The 13,669-nt window shown below is 46.8% G+C and overlaps 1 protein-coding gene across 4 annotated transcripts in view; it reads left to right on the forward strand.

Annotated features, from left to right (window-relative positions):
- The window catches only part of RAB30 (RAB30, member RAS oncogene family), a 43,028-nt gene extending 29,857 nt beyond the window's left edge, over nucleotides 1-13,171 (forward strand). For 2 of the 4 annotated variants that reach the window (XM_040544338.1, XM_040544339.1), the window contains exons 2-5: nucleotides 3,108-3,208; nucleotides 4,810-4,893; nucleotides 8,959-9,142; nucleotides 11,225-13,171. In XM_040544338.1, coding sequence (XP_040400272.1) covers nucleotides 3,116-3,208; nucleotides 4,810-4,893; nucleotides 8,959-9,142; nucleotides 11,225-11,475 — 612 coding nt within the window. In that variant the 5' untranslated portion in view covers nucleotides 3,108-3,115 and the 3' untranslated portion in view covers nucleotides 11,476-13,171. Of the gene's footprint in view, nucleotides 1-3,107; nucleotides 3,209-4,809; nucleotides 4,894-8,358; nucleotides 8,866-8,958; nucleotides 9,143-11,224 lie in introns of those variants that run through there. The other 2 variants (XM_040544340.1, XM_040544337.1) reach the window with 2 other exon arrangements.
- Nucleotides 13,172-13,669: the final 498 nt, after the last annotated feature.

Consider the following 13,669-nt stretch of genomic DNA (forward strand, 5'->3'; position numbering starts at 1 on the left):
GACCCCGGTTAAACAAAACCCTGCAAAACTCCTTCGTTTTGAGATCTGTGCCTGACCTGCGAGTGGTGGGAGCAGCACATGGCAGGCACGAGCAGCTGGGGCTTGGCTGGGGTGCGAAATGTACAAACTGCCCCCGGGAAAAACAGCCGTGAAACTTGGTTTTCTGTCCTGCTGCAAGCTAGGGCATGTCTCTGTGCCATAGCTGGCCCAGTTTCTGATGAGAGTGGTGGTTTAAACAAATGTTTTGGTGGTGAAGGGTTGCTGAGGCATGGGTGGGCATCCTGTTCCCTGCCCTTGCTGCAGGGTTTTGTCTGTGCCAAAGGGTGGGACAGGCAGCTGCGGCCCCAGCGCCCTAAAGTAATGTCCTGATGCAAGGCAGAGCCCTGTGCCTAGAAGCACAAAAAAACGGAGAAGAAAAAAGGGAGAAAAAATAAAAGAAAAGGAAGAAAAGAATATCCTTTAAAAAAAAAGAAGTGATGTATGATGTATTGCCGAGACCCGCGTTCCCGGCAGGAGAGCGGAGAGCGGGCAGAGGTTGAGACACATCTTCCCCGGGGAGCGGGAGGGCTGCGGGAGGCTGAGTCAGCAGGAAAGGTCACTTGGCCGAAAGGCTGAGTTGCGAAGGAGGCGATTTCGTAACGGTAACTGATGCAATGCCTTTCTGTTCGGCGCTGCCTGCCTGGTGGCTGCGGGTGTGGGCACACACGAGGGAGGAACAGGAGTTTTTGTGGATGGGGGTGATAGGGCAGCGATGGTCAGCTTCAGCTGCCCGCTCCCCCTCCAAATTACCCCTCCTTTACTTTCCCCCATCCCCTCCCGTGCCCCCACTTCCACTGTACCCTTTTTATGTCGCTTTAGCTCTGGCATTTAATCTCATCATTGCACCGTTTGCTTTATGTCCCTGGCTTCTCTTTCAGTGCCAGTTTGGGGTCATTATCACATATGATTAGTCTTGGAGCCTAATGAAGGGGATCAGACATAACTCTAGGGTATGTCTGAGCCATTTAGTGTTTCTGAGCTCAAAGATCTGCAGAGGAAGTTTATTTTTAAGCTTCCCGAGAAGATAAATTTGAATGTTGGATTGTTTAGGGTACAAGTAATATAAATGAAATTGCTCCAGGGAAGCAATGCCCTCCGGGATTTGAAGAATCCCAGGGATAATTATCTAGTGCTGAGCAAGTCTCGTTAGTCTTGAAATAGCTTTTAGTAGATGATCACATTTTTCTTCATGTTAGCTTGTCTGAAAGCTTGAAGCCGTGCATTAACATTTATCCTTGATTATGAGTATCATCAGCATGTTCTTAAGACTGTCTTTATCATCCAGGGAAAGCCAGGCACGGAAGTCCAAAGCTATTACACAGCATAACAGTCCCAGAAAACAGACCAGAGCATTTTTAAAGCCTGCTCTTTTAAGGTCCTGCGAGGTTGGAGCATCCTCAGGGCTGCTCCAGCTGCTGCTGTGTGGTGGCAGCGTGCAGGTGACCGTAGCTCCAGCTCAGCGGTGAGGCATCCCTGTAGTGACTCAGCTGCGTCCCTCCTGACCTCCTGCTAACGTGGTGCAGGTCATTAGTCACTGATTGGTGAGGTTAGCCTTTTTTAAGGCTCCTGGAGAGGTCAGGGGTCACATAGACACCAAGCAGCTGCATCAGTGTTACGCCTCTGTTGCCTTCAGGTCCATCAGGCGGTGCTTGGAGAGCTGTTTCGGTGTGCTCTGTTGGGTTGACCCAACACTGTGAGCAATCTGGGGCTTGGCTGAGGATGGCAGTTCCCTAATACTTTTTTTCCCCCTGTTTTTGCTTTTTCCTTACCACCCTCCATCTTCTGTGCTTCCCAGCTTTGGCTCTGTCTCCTCATCCATAATCTGTATGTGCAGGTAGGTTAGGTACCGTACTCAGGTATCCCAACTGATGGCTTGTGGATCTGTCTCTTTACTCTCCTATGCCATTACTCCAGACCAGTCCTGAGGACAGGTCTTTGACACCAGCTATAATATCTGTATTTATTTTGACACAGCTGGGACACTGCCCTTCTGCTCCCCTGTCATAGAATCAGAATCATGGAATCATCTCAGTTGCAAACGACCTTCAAGATCATCAAGTCCAGCCGTCCACCTGACCTACCGAGTCCCATCACAAAACCGCATACATCCCTTAGTACCATGGGCTTTTCTGGCTGCCCCAAATCTCTGACTGAATCTCTTCCGCCTGTCTCGATGGTTACAACCCCTCCTCTGGCCACAGTGCCTGCAGCACCCTTGGGTGCTCTGGAGACGGAGGTGCATCCCTCGCTCCTTGCCCAGCTGCAGCAAGTTGCATGGGTCTGCTTGGTCCTTCCCGTGCTTTATGGACTGAAGGAAGCCTGGTGGGTCTTCCTCCATATAGGCAATGCTGCCTGTGTCCTGACACATTGCCAAAAAGCCAGTCTGTGCATCCTGGCAAGGGGGTTGCACAGGGATGTGTGTGTGCTGGGTTCCCCTGAGCCTCCTCTGTTTTCTCTTCCCGTTTGATATTTTTGCACCAAGCTGTCCTCACAAAATATAAAAAAAAAATTATCATCATAATTGCAATATTATTAGTAGTATGTATTATTTCTTCTTCTTTTTTAAGTCCTGTGTTAATATACTTCAGCCAAACTGTTACCCCCCGCTCCCTACTAATATTGTAGCAAATGAACTTTTCTTTACAGCCAACACCGCTGCTTTTATTTTTAACCAATTGCCCTGTTTGTTCTGCCCCTGTGCCCTCCCCAGTCCCTGCTCTGCTGAAAAGCAGCATCGATGACTCGCGGGACGGCACGAAAGCCAAAAACTGGCCGCGGCCGTGCAGCGGCTGACGTTGCTGGCCCAGGTGGACTCTGCCTGCGTGTTGCCACTGGGGCGGGGTGGGAAGGGCTCTTGTCCCTTATCTGGGGAGCCACACGCATGCTAGGGAGACCTTTGTGCTGATAGTTGGAGGAATAAAGTTCAATGGGAATGAAAGGGCATTTCCCTAGCGGGAGGGAGTCAAAAATCAGAGCCGACCTGCGGCAGAGTTGGACGTTCAGCGTGGGGGACGCAGCTTTGGCCACCGCCTTGGTTCACACTGTCTCACGTCCTCTCTCTCTTGCAGCTGCGTAAATGAGTATGGAAGATTATGATTTCCTCTTCAAAATTGTTTTAATCGGCAACGCCGGTGTGGGGAAGACCTGCTTGGTCCGACGCTTCACGCAGGTAAGGTCGGGCACCTGCCAGATGTGGGGCATCGCGTGGGAGCATGGAGCTCTCCACCAGCACCCCGACTCCACAGGCTTTTATTATCCATGCTTGCAGCGTCCATATCACCCGTGGTGATGTACCAGCGTGAGCACTGCATCAGTAACTAGTGCTGTGTGTGCCTTTGCTGGGGTTCTGGTTTATAAGGACCTCCTGTTGCATTTCCTATGGACCGTCTCATCCCATCCCTCCAGGGTGGACCAGCCTGCTGCCGTACTAAGCTCTCTCTCATGTTGTCCATTAGTAGATGATTAAATAATCTGGGTCCTGGGCTGTCAGCCCAGGGTCTTCTGTTAAACATCAGACCAGGGATTGCACCTGAAGAGTTACCAGGGGCGTTTAATAATGGTTTGAAGCACTGGAGTGTGATTCTGGCAGCAAAATGAGATGTTGCATTGCCTGGGAAAAATCAGTGCTCCCTGCATTTGTGGCTTTACGTACACCGGCTCCTGAAAAGCTTGCAGTAACAGTGGGGGCCAGCTGAGCCCCTGTCTGCCTGATTAGGGAAAATGAATCAAATGCAAAGGTTTAAGGACTGTTTTCCCTTCTTCTGTGTAACAGAACAGCAGGAAGAAGACTAGGCATCTGTGATTTGGGCTCAGAGAAGAGTTTGCATGGTGTACTCTGAAATGCAAGTTATGTTTCTTTTGTTGCTGTTGTTGCAGTCCCTACTGGGAATCATCAGTTCAAGTTTTAAAACTGTAGCGATGTTAAACATGCTCTCTGCCTGTACCAGCTGCTGGCAATGAAGCTGGTTAGTCCCAAAGGGTTAACCACGATGTCTGCAGCCGCCACTGCTGCCTGCACTTTGGCAGCGCTGCTGCTGCTATAGGGGATGGATGTGCCCCAAAAACAACACGGCTTTGCAGGCTGGGACACCAGAAATCAGAAAGCTCTGCTTGTTTTCGTTCAGTTGGCTGTTGCTCCTTTCTCGAAATCGAGCACTGCCAGTCACGGGCTGTGCTCTGGGAGCAGGATCTGGCCACTCAGGTGCTGCCGGGGGTGCCCTGGGAATCCCTTTCCTCACTGTGGCAGGACCTTTCCTCATCTCTTTAAAGGCGATGGAGAATTGGGTCAGAGGGACCCAGCCTGCCCTTCCCCTGCCTTTTCTGAGTGCACAGAAGCAGGAGAGTTTTTCCCCTCTCCTTTTTCCCTTTATACATCCTCCTTTTCTCCTCCTGTTTGTTTTCCCACCTTTCAAGTCAGCTGCTTGCAACGGCATTAGCGGTTGAATTACAGTTACCTTTGCACTGGAGAAATGCGGTCTTTTGGTTAGCTCCCCATAACAAGGAGGTGGCAGTGGATTTTGTGCCTTCTTCTGATGGATGCTGTGGAGATGGGTCAGTGTGCAGAGCCTGCCCTGGACTCTGTCCCCCCTGCTTTGAGTGGTGGAGGAAGCAGGCACATCTTTCAGTGTAATTCCTTTCAGTGTTCTTCTATCTAAGTGTCCAGAGAATTGAGCAAGGGCGGAGTAGGGATGGGAAAGAGTAAGGATGGGCACTCAGAAGGAAGTTTGCCTCGCTACACAACTTGTTCAACAAAACTGTGTTTTCTTTCAGGGGCTTTTCCCACCAGGCCAAGGTGCCACGATTGGAGTTGACTTTATGATTAAAACCGTGGAGATAAACGGTGAAAAAGTAAAGGTAGGAACCTGATGGTTTTCAATATAAACTCGTATGGTGGCACCGTAGTTTGGGTTTCTTGCTGCAGCGTGCCTGCTGCTGGAAGATCCAGAGCTGCCTGTCATGTCTTCGAAAATGCACCATCAGCAGCATGGAAAGGGGAGATGCCCCATGCCTGGAGGTGTTCAAGGCCGGGTTGGATGTGGCTTTGGGCAACCTGCTGTGGTGGGAGGTGTCCCTGCCCATGGCAGGGCGTTGGAATTAGGTGATCTTTAAAGTCCCTTCCAACCCAAACCATTCTATGATTCTGAGATCTTGCAAAGCTCTGTTCTTCCTTAGAGGGCACTGAGATGGTGCCTGGCAGGGGCTGAGGAGGCACAAAGAAGCATTTCAATGCAGCTTCCATTTACTGCTCTGCTGGTAAGATGAAATCTGTTGAGTTCCCCCTCGGATGTGCCTGATAAAGGTTTTCTCCTGTGAGCTCCTGAGATGGCTGGCTCCTGGGCTGGTGCGGTTCTGAAGAACGAAGGCTTGTTTCCCACTTCTGTTGAGTTACAGACCTGAGAGAAGTGGAGATGTTTACGATACTAGTGCTTTGGTCAAAAGGTTGAACTAAGAAGGGCAGTGTCTCACTATTGACTCTTCCAGCTTCCAAGATAGGGTGATTGCAACCAAATCATCACCGGGAAACTCCTTGTCCCTTGCTACCTCCTGAACCTGGCTTGGGTATTGCTTGGCAGGGAGCTAGTTTGTCTGGGCCAAAACACACCAGGGCCCAGGTTAATGCCTTAATGGGATCCATGGTTCAGTTCCAGTGCTCAGAGACGTTGGCTGGCACCACTTAAGTCATTAGCAGAGCTTTCACCAGAGCTATTGTGGCATTTGAAAGTTGGGAGAAGAGAATGAACCTCCGACGTCAAGGTGTCCAGGGTCCGGGATGCCTGGAATTACTTTTCCTGCATTAAGCCCGTGGGTGTTGAAGTGAAAAACAACATTTTTTTCCTTGATGCCTTTATCTTATCTAGTGATGAGCAGGTGGGAGAGTGGCAGCAGTGTGACGATGGCTGGGTGGATTGAGACTCATTTTTAAGCACGTGCAAGTGACGGGATGGAAACAGTGGACTTGTGCAGATTTTCAGCCCTGTATTTTTTTCCACCCATGTTTCAGTGCAGAGGCTTTTTGAGTAGAAAATTGGATGGAAATCAGACTTTAAAAGCGTATCAAGAGGCTGTCACCCTGCTGCACGAGGAGCTGTACATTTGCTATGGCAAGTGATGGTCCTTGACCAAAAGGCCTTGCAGCCTGAGCAGGTGGAGGACAGGAGATGTAGATACCTTCATCAGATACAGACTGAGTTAACCTTTGACATGCTGCTGTGGGACAGAGCAGCAGGCAGGAAAGTGCTGAGCATCACACATAGCTCCCGTGCTGTCAGTGCATAGTTTGGTGGAACTCCACTGAAGGTGGAGATCATTTTTCTGTTACATACCTGGTGTAATCCCACTGTATTGAGACTCTCTTAGAGGGAAAAAGGCGATCTTGGAGGAAGGTTTTCCCATCCTCTTCAGACACCTGTCCTTTCCTTGCTCCCATGACTCGATCCTGTTTATCACCAGCTTGGACTGAGGATGCAGACTCCTTAAGAGAAGGTTGTGAGCACCATTTGGGGTGTTCAAAGCCCACTCCCACCACCCACCAGAGGAGTAAGTTGGAGTCACCAGAGCTCAGCCACAATGACAGCAGTGTGGGAAGAAGCTTAGTAGGACACATTTTGGTGTTTGGACACGTCGTACAGAGTCTGAAAGGCAAAATGATTCCTTTCTGCCTCTTGCATCAGTGCAGGCGGGGACTGAGCTTGTAGCTGAAACTTTCTGAGCAAGCAGCGCCAGTGAGAGTAAACATTTAATAAGCGGGAAAAGCAGGGATGACTCAGAGCTGAGAGGGGAAAAAATGACATCTCAGTCAAACGAGGCACCAGCTCATGGAGCAGAGCCAAGCTGTGACTGCTCCAGTGCCGGGCAGCATCTCCTGCATGGCATTGGGATCCAGGGTCAGAGCAGAGCCATTCACCAAGAAGGTTTTAAGACTTAAAAATATATATATATATATATATGTGCGTGTGTGTGTGTGTGAATTTCTGGGAAAAATACTTTCCAGCTTTAGAATTGCATTTGAAAGTCAGAGGAGAGAGCCTTGCTAGCATGAGAGTTGTGTGCAAGCCATTTCAGATGTGAGTGGCTACTAAGGCTCGCTGACAGATAAACTGAGACAGCCTTTTGCATTTTTTTAAATATGTCTGATCATTTCTAGCAAAACCAAAAATATGTGCAATGTGTGTACTGAGAGGCTACACAAATTTGATAGTAATTATAGTGCCAGTCAAAGATAAGCATCTTCAGTGCTACAAACACAAGGCTCTGCTGCATGCACCTGTGATCTTACTGCACTCGGTGGAAGTGTCCATGTGCTCAGAGCTAAACGTGCATGCAGGTGTCGGGGGAGAGGAAAGCATGGCTCCCAGAAAATTAACATCCAGGTGACTGTTTTTTGCAGGGAGAGTCACAGGCCTGGCCAGCTACAAACCCTCTCCCCCTTTTGATTTTAAAGTCCATTACATTAAAGCGGTGGAAAAGCATGGTCACATCAAGTCTTAATCTGTCAGAGATCTTTTCAATAAATGCAATGCATTTATTAACTAGAGTTAACCACCAGACCAACCGGTAGATATTTTTCCTGGGAAATAGCTGCACAACAACAGCAACAAAATTATCTGTGTTTTTTCTGTCTGCTGGAGCTTGTAGGCTGGTTTGTTTTAAACAGAACTCGTTTGTTATCTGAATTTTGAGTGCCAGTAATGTCACCCCTGGTTTTGTGTGGCCCCTAACTGCAGGTGCCGTATTCAGCTATTTAAACACAGCTATGCTGAGAGATTAAACTCAAAGGTGCCAGGAGCTGTGAGCCAGCAGCAAATTCCCTTCTCTGCAAAAATGTACCTTTTCAGAATCATATCCCACATCCGAAGGCTGCTAACGGGGGGCTCCTGTTTCAAGCTCACATATTTACGATGAGTAGCTGACATAGTTTGACATTGGAACTGGGCAAGTACAAGGCTTGCTCTATTATGGGCTGCTGTATGTACGGAAAAAATCTCAAATACTTTTAACTTTTTCTTCCCAAAGTACACAGGATTCTGGCTAGAAATCAGCCTTTCGCATACTAAGTTCCAGGGAGGGGTGCTTAAAAAATAAAATCTGAAGCAGAGAAATGCTCTTTTATGCTGAAATGTTTTCATTTTGGATGCTTTTCTTTGCCTGCTTTTTGAAAAGTTGTGGTTTTGATGAGCCACCAAAAGCTGTCAGATGGTTGTTACAAAAACGGTACGGGTTTTTTTCATATTGGGAAATGAATGTTGTTTTTTCTGGACCCAGGGAGTTTGCCAAACAGCGGTTAAGCTCATGACCTCTTAACTATAGTTAGGGACATGCCAGTCACTTCTACACATCAGGAAGGAAGGCGGCGAGCAGCTGGGCGGGATGTCTGAAGTTTTGTAGAGGAAACGTGTCGGAGTCCTTGGATGAGCCTTCAGCTGCAAACCCAAGCTTTGTCCACTCCCGTGGTTTCCACCCTTCAGTGCACCATCTCGGGATAAATAACTAACTTTGGGAGCTACAAAGGCTTTTTTTGGAGCCTTCTGGGACAGACCTTGCTGTGGGTTGGACTGCAGGGCAAGGAGGAGAGAGACCTTCTGCCTCCGGTGCCTGCGCTGTAATTCCAGGCCAGCAGCTCCGGCCGAGGGAGATGCTGCAAGGCCCATGAACACTGACGGACCTGCAGCTTGCCGGGGAAGTCAGCAGCAATGCCAGCTGACTTTGTGCCTTGCATTTCAATCTGCAAAGGCAGAAATGGAAACAAACAAGCAAAAAAGCTTGGGGGATGGAAAGCCAAAGGGGAGAAGAGCTAAGTGCTTTCACAGCAGTGGTTGTACCCTGGAGGCATTTAGGTCAAAACAGTGCTTCTACCAAGTAAAAAAAACTAAAAATGATTATTTTTTTCTCCTCTCCCTGCTCCCCTTGTTGTGCCAAAAGCTGCAGATCTGGGACACGGCAGGACAGGAGCGGTTCCGGTCCATAACGCAGAGTTACTACCGCAGTGCCAACGCCTTGATACTCACCTACGACATCACCTGCGAAGAGTCCTTCCGATGCCTCCCCGAGTGGCTGCGAGAAATTGAGCAGTACGCCAGCAATAAGGTCATCACCGTGTTAGTGGGTAAGTCAGGGGCCTCCCTAGCGGGGTGGTGCTGCAATGGTGGGCACTTGGTGGCAGATGGAGGTGTTGGAGGGAGGAAGAAGCGCTATCTGCGTGACGTGGAGGTGCAGGAGGCTCAAATTGGTGCAAATAAAACAGCTGTAACCGTGTGTGGGTGCAGGGTGCAGCTGGTGCCTTAAACCCACCTACTTGGACCATTCCTCCTGCAGACTTCCCCAACATGCTGGTGGAGATGTTCAGGACACCCTAGCTGCTTCTCAAAGTCTGGTCCCGTCTCAAGCCTTAAGGCTGTTGCGTGTGGAGGTGGATACTTCCCTCGGGTTGGTCCCATAGGGGTCTGAAGCACTGATTGTGGCAGAGCTAAGAATGCAGGCTTATCCCTTGTGACTCCCAGCTCAGATCTCCACAAATATATGAGGATCTGCTCAAGCTGGTGATGCTTGTGTGTTGATGCACCCCATAGCTGAGGACAGATGGAGTCTTGGCTTAAGTGGGACGAGATGTGGGAACCAGACCAGGATGCAATGGCTCTGTGGATCTTAGCATTCATGGGTAAGACAGAGCTGGAAAACTGGTTATTTTTGCCTGGATTTTAGGAAACCTAAAAATAAATACTGAATGCCACGTTAATCTAGCAGCTTCAACTCAAGCTAAAACAGACCCCAGGCCATCTGTCTGCTATTTGGAAGGTGAAGGTTATTTCGCTTACCCATGCTTCTGTGTACTCTGCTTTCAGTATCTGATAGTCAGGACTTGGCTTTTAAAGGCCCAAGAATATACAAAGAATAACAGAAGAATAACTTGGGGAAAGCTGGAAAGTTTCATATTGCAGTGTCATCATTTCCTTTAATAGTTTGCTGTTTAAAAGAAAAATCTAGAGGATGATAAAATATGTTTAAGGTGTCTTTAAAGGTCTTTTGAGCTTTACATGCCCCAATGGTATTGCAAGTGAGTCTTGGGATTTAAGGAGCTGCCATACAAGAAACTCACTACACTCCAGAAGAAGAGTATGGCACATGTACAAATGGCTCAGAAATAATAAATGACTAACAAATGTACATATGATTTTTTAGGGAACATTAAGTTAATTATCAGCATCTACAGCATAAAATGTAAATAACTTCCACAGCACACACTTTAAACATGGTAACACCCATAAAGTGCTTACGTTGAGCGAGAATTTGTTTAGAAAGAGTAACTGCAGTGTATACAGTCTGTCCAAGAAATTGCTTCATCAAGAAAGAAGGGGAATATTGGATGAAAGAAGGGCAATGGGAGATGGCTTGCTAGCGCAGTCTTCTCCTGCTGGTTCTCACACCAGCTCCAGACACAAGGCCAGGGGAGGTTTCCTCCCGAACCTGGCGAGTCCCTGGACACAGCCCCTTGTTATCACAGGCCCTGCTCTGTTACCTTCTTTGTAAGATTAATTTATGGCAAAGACATCATGTTTGAAGTGAAGTGGTCTGTAATAGGCTGTAATCGTATCAGATGGTTGCTGGAGGCATTAATCAACTCCCTGCTAAAATGAGCTCTCTGAAGGAGGGGGCCGGTTCCTTGCCCCACCTCGCTCTGTGAGTGCTCCCGAGCCTGTCTGTGCTCCAGCCTCAGCAGCCAAATCAGTCGCAGGGATATTTAATTAAGATAGGAAAGCAGCCTTCTGCACCAGACTGCCTTTAAAGCTTGTAACGACATGAGAAATATCACACTTAGTGTCTCACGTGCTATAATTGACATTTTAAGTGCTCCTCAGAGCCAGAGCAGGAGAATTTTCAATAGATATTAAAATGGAAATTCTTTAATGTCAGTTGATAGCAGCAAACAGATGCACTAGTACTAAATTAAAGCTGATGGACTTGGATGTTCACAGGGCGTGTTCCATTAAGTGAGCTGATATTAAATGAACCCGGCCTGTGTATCAGGGAATCCATTATTTGGAGGGGAGAGCAAGCACTGAGTTTCATGTCGAAAGCCCTATCTATGCATACGTACAGCACCAAACTCTTCTTCATCCCATATCAACTTCTGTTTCTTTTGTTTTGAAAGTCAAATTAATTCCCTCTCTACAATCTTCCCTCAATGCAGGTAATAAGATTGATTTAGCCGATAAGAGGGAAGTCTCCCAGCAAAGAGCCGCAGAGTTCTCCGAAGCACAGGACATGTACTATCTGGAAACCTCAGCGAAAGAATCGGATAATGTGGAAAAACTCTTCCTGGACTTAGCCTGCCGGCTGATCAGTGAAGCACGGCAGAACACCCTTGTGAACAATGTCTCATCCCCCTTACCAGGAGAGGGGAAAAGTATCAGCTATTTGACTTGCTGTAATTTTAATTAAAGAGCTGGCATGTGATTCTCCATCCGCCATGGGCCCACAGGATTTTTTGCCGGGATTTATCTCCTCGGAGGGAATTCCTGCCACTTTGACCCATCTGACTTCCCCTGAGTCAGGTTGCAGACCTAGAAGAAGCATGGCAGGCTGACAGCTCCAGCTGCATGGCAACGTAGCAGAATATAACATGGTTTAAATTTAATTTTTTCTTGCAGTTTCTGGAGCGGGAAAGGAAAAAGGAGAGTTGGACAAGTGGTTCGTGTAATGCAGAACATGAGCGTTTCCTTCTGCAGGTGATGAGATCCACCTCTCTTGGAGAAGACACTGAAGAGTTCAAGATCTCTCTTACAGAACAATGTGTTTGGTCCTTTGTAAAAGAAAAAAACCAACACAGCACAAAAGTACTGAACTTGGACTACACTGGCAATCATCTAGACTGCCAGCCAAGTGAATTCTTAGGATGTGTACATAGTGTCTGCCCACGTGTCTTCATGGAGGACTGGTGTTTAAAATAATGTTACGTCTCTCATCTATAGGCACTTTCATGAACATGAAATTAAAAAAAAAAAAAAAAGAGAAGTTATATCTCAACATTTTCAGACAAGGATTTGAGAAGACATGGCTACAGCTCCGTTGCTTCCTTTGGTGCTAGCAGTTCAGCAAATATTCCATAGACCAAGCGTAGTCTTACTACATTGCTGTCCTCTGAATGTGTAACTTAGACTGATTAGGAAAAGAACGCTAATGAGCACTGTTCATTAAAATCCCATTACCTCTTTTTCTAGGCTTGAACATAGTGAGAAAGGACTGTGCTTCTTCGATATCCAGCACAGGATGAAAGGACTTCCCAGAAATAAAATAAATAAATAAATAAGAAAATGAACTGTCCCTCCTCTAATTAGTATTGTCCTAAAGTGAAAAATTAGCCTTGGGAAATGTTATTGGTGGAATTGAAAAAATGCACCAGGCACGACCAAAATCTTTTGTGTGCACTGATTGTGCATAAGGGTTCAAAGAGAGCACAGTTTTAAGTGGGAGCCTGCAATATGTCTGGGATAAAAATAAAGCTTGTAGATACAGTTCCTGTTGAAAGGCAGGCATACAATTTTGTAGAGGTTTTTCTTTTTTTTTTTTCTTTTTTCTAACGTGAAGTGGAAATAGCAGCAGGTTGCAGGTGGCATCATTTTGTGTATGACCCATCCAGCGATCACCTTATGGAACTGTTCTCTGAGGAGCTCTTGAAGGTATCTTCTTGGCCTCTCTCCTCTCTGCTCGAGTAGCTTTCACATTCAGGGCTGTAGAGTCATTTAATTTACTTGATGCTTTGTACTCTTAATCTCAGACTCCAGTGTATGTGTAACTGATAGGCAATGTCTTTCTACAAAACCCCTGAAGTGGAAGCATTATGGAATTTATTATTACACCTCTAGTGCCATATGCGAACAATGCATTGTAAATTTACACACTGACATTAAAGCAAAATTGAAAGATAGTGAATGCATTCATGGAAAATGATTTTTAGAAGTTTGAGTTCAGTTTAGCTGATCTGGATAAATCTCTCCTGGCAGTTACGTGGCTGTGGTATGATGTAATTTAAAGTTAATCACCTTAATATCATTTGGTATTTACTGAAGATTATAATAGAACTTTTGTATTGACATAAAAGTTGCCAGTAAGTTCATCCTGAAAACAATAATAATAATAAAAAAGTAGCATTTTAAAATGCTTTTTCACATTTTCCTGAAAAGACTTCCTTGGGCTGTATCATGGTGTGCCTTTGATCTGTAATGGTGAGCTGACTCTACATGTCTTTGAGAGAGGAGGGACTGGTGTATCATATGTCATTTTTTAATATTTTCTTGCTATTTTTAGGTCACTTCTTTTGTGACTAGTGCTAAAAATGAAGATGTAGAAATTGTGGTACAAATCTTGCTTATCATTTAGGTAACACTTTGCAAAGTGCTGCTGTAAGCGTTAGATGTTGGGGAAATGTCATCTGATGCACTGGCCTGTCCTGGTCCTTTTTGGTCTCTGCTCATGATGTAACCTAGAGGGTTTAGAAAGGTGTGGGATTTGGTGGCTTCTGCTGTTCTGGATTGTGTGGTACAGCCTGTGCTGGAGAGCGTTGTTGTCTTCCTTGAGCATTCCCCAAATTGCCAAATGCAGCCTGATGTGAGCTTGTGAAGACCACGAGACCCTG

Source organism: Cygnus olor, chromosome 1 (assembly GCF_009769625.2).
Source record: "Cygnus olor isolate bCygOlo1 chromosome 1, bCygOlo1.pri.v2, whole genome shotgun sequence".
In the NCBI taxonomy this organism is placed as follows: Eukaryota; Metazoa; Chordata; class Aves; order Anseriformes; family Anatidae; genus Cygnus; species Cygnus olor.